The sequence below is a fragment of the Ursus maritimus genome, unplaced genomic scaffold (genome assembly GCF_017311325.1).
Source record: "Ursus maritimus isolate PB19 unplaced genomic scaffold, ASM1731132v1 scaffold_8, whole genome shotgun sequence".
NCBI lineage: Eukaryota > Metazoa > Chordata > Mammalia > Carnivora > Ursidae > Ursus > Ursus maritimus.
In genome coordinates, this window is record NW_024426996.1 from 28,715,488 (window position 1) to 28,717,867 (window position 2,380).

The 2,380-nt window shown below is 37.2% G+C and overlaps 1 protein-coding gene across 4 annotated transcripts in view; it reads left to right on the forward strand.

Annotated features, from left to right (window-relative positions):
- The first annotated feature begins 1,207 nt into the window (after positions 1-1,207).
- The window catches only part of LOC103656322 (UDP-glucuronosyltransferase 2A1), a 54,659-nt gene continuing 53,486 nt past the window's right edge, over positions 1,208-2,380 (forward strand). For all 4 annotated transcript variants that reach the window (XM_040624862.1, XM_040624863.1, XM_008683691.2 and 1 more), the window contains exon 1: positions 1,208-1,925. In XM_040624862.1, coding sequence (XP_040480796.1) covers positions 1,208-1,925 — 718 coding nt within the window. The remainder of the gene's footprint in view (positions 1,926-2,380) is intronic.

Consider the following 2,380-nt stretch of genomic DNA (forward strand, 5'->3'; position numbering starts at 1 on the left):
AGCAGCACTTTCCACAGAAGCAAGGTTGAATTAGCAATTCTCTTCAAAGAACTCTTATTTACTAATAACATTACCCATCATTTTTTCCGTGTATACTTATACACAATTTAGTCATTTACTTATATTTTTTCTCAGTGATTATTAACACAACATATTTTCCTAAACATGGGGCACCTGGGTGGCTCAGTCAGTTAAGCATCACCTTCTGCTTAGTTCATGATCTCAGGGTCCTAGGATTGAGCATTGAGTGGGATTCCCTGCTCAGCAGGGAGTCTGCTTCTCCCTCTCCTTCTACCCTCCCCCAAGCTCGTTCTCTTTCTCTCCCCCCCTTTTCACCCTCTCTCTCAAGTAAATAAATGAAATTTTTAAAAAATTTAAAAATATTTTCCTAAACATATTATTAAAGTAGTAATAAATGCTACATTTACTCTATTTGCTTGTACTTCACATTCTTATAAGTATTCTCTTTGTAATAATCTTATCTATTAAGAACCAGTAACTACAGGGGTGTCTGGGTGGCTCAGTTGGTTCAACATCTGCCTTTGGCTCAGGTGATGATCCCAGGGTCCTGGGATCGAGCCCCGAATTGGGGTTCCTGATCAGTGGGGAGCCTGCTACTCCCTCTCCTCCCAGCTTCCTCTCCTTCCCGCTCCTGCTTTCTCTATCTCTGTCTCTCTCTCTCAGATAAATAAACAAAATCTTAAAACAAAGGACCAGTTAACTACTATAATAATATTTAATTGTTGCTAATGACATTATACTAAATGTATTAAATACTGGAAAATCTATAGCCTTGGCGTCGCTACATTTCTGAATAAGTTCTGAACCAGTCTGATATTTCAGTACCTGGGCCTGAATGTAGAGCTGAGATATATAGTGGCTTAAAGGAATTTAATAGTAAGAATTTCACAATTATGAGATGCAATGAAAGGTTTGAAGGATCAAGTTTAAGATAATGATCAGAGAATAAAATCATAACCCAAGCTAAAGCAAGAAGTTGAGAAGTCAGACACATGTTACCCCAAGCCTGTAATTATCATAAAATATGGTGCTACCATGAGTAATATCATTTGGTTGAGGGAAGACTCTTAAGGGTATCAACTGTTTTGAATCAAAACTGAAAAATAATTTGCCTTTCTTTTTTGCTTGAAAAGCAGAGAAATTCGTTTATGTCACATCTCATCAAGTCTCTACATCAAGCTACATGATGTTAAACAAGAACGTTCTGCTGTGGTCTCTTACGATCAGTCTCTTAGGAATCACTCTCGGTGGTAATGTTCTGATTTGGCCAATGGAAGGGAGTCATTGGCTGAACATTAAGATAATTATAGATGAGCTGATTAAAAAAGAGCATAATGTGACTGTCTTAGTTGCCTCTGGTGCACTTTTCATCACGCCGACCTCTAACTCGTCTCTGATGTTTGAAATATATAAGGTGCCCTTTGGCAAAGAAAGAATAGAAGGAATTATCAAGAACTTTGTTTTGACATGGATGGAAAATAGGCCATCTCCTTCAACCATTTGGAGATTCTATCAGGAGATAGCCAAAGTCATCAAGGACTTTCATATGCTGTCTAGAGAAATCTGTGATGGTGTTCTCAAAAACCCAAAACTAATGGACAAGCTGAAGAAAAGCAAATTTGAGGTCCTGATATCAGATCCAGTGTTTCCTTGTGGGGACATAGTAGCTTTAAAACTGGGAATTCCATTTATGTACTCCTTGAGGTTTTCTCCAGCTTCAACAGTGGAAAAGCACTGTGGGAAGGTACCATTCCCTCCTTCCTATGTTCCTGCTATATTATCAGAACTCACCGACCAGATGTCTTTCACTGACAGAGTAAGAAATTTCATGTCCTACCATCTGCAGGACTACATGTTTGACACTCTTTGGAAATCATGGGATTCCTACTATAGTGAAGCTTTGGGTATGTAATTTTTTTATTGATATCTGAATTTGAACAGAGTTTTGTATCAGCTCTTTATTTCTCTGTAGCTGTTATTTTTCAATCTTACATATTGATAACTATCTACTAGTATCACTTGAGAACAGGAAAGAAGATAAAAAACGATATGCTTTGTAACTATAGGGTGTTGTTTTCTAATTTTATGGACTCAAAGATACCGGCTAAATTCTTTTATGGATAACATATAGCAATAGTTTAAAAACAGGACTGATTTCTCATTTAGATATTGCAATGATAATAGAAATTGCCTAGAAATTTCAGTAATGAGCAGAGAAAACTGGAAGAGATTAAGCTTCCTGTAAGTCCATTACTAATATAGGCATCTGTGGGGGGCGGGGTGCGCATGTGTGTGTTTAAAAACACACATATTTATGGATAATCTCTGATCATTGTTCATATATTTCCTACTGTTTCCT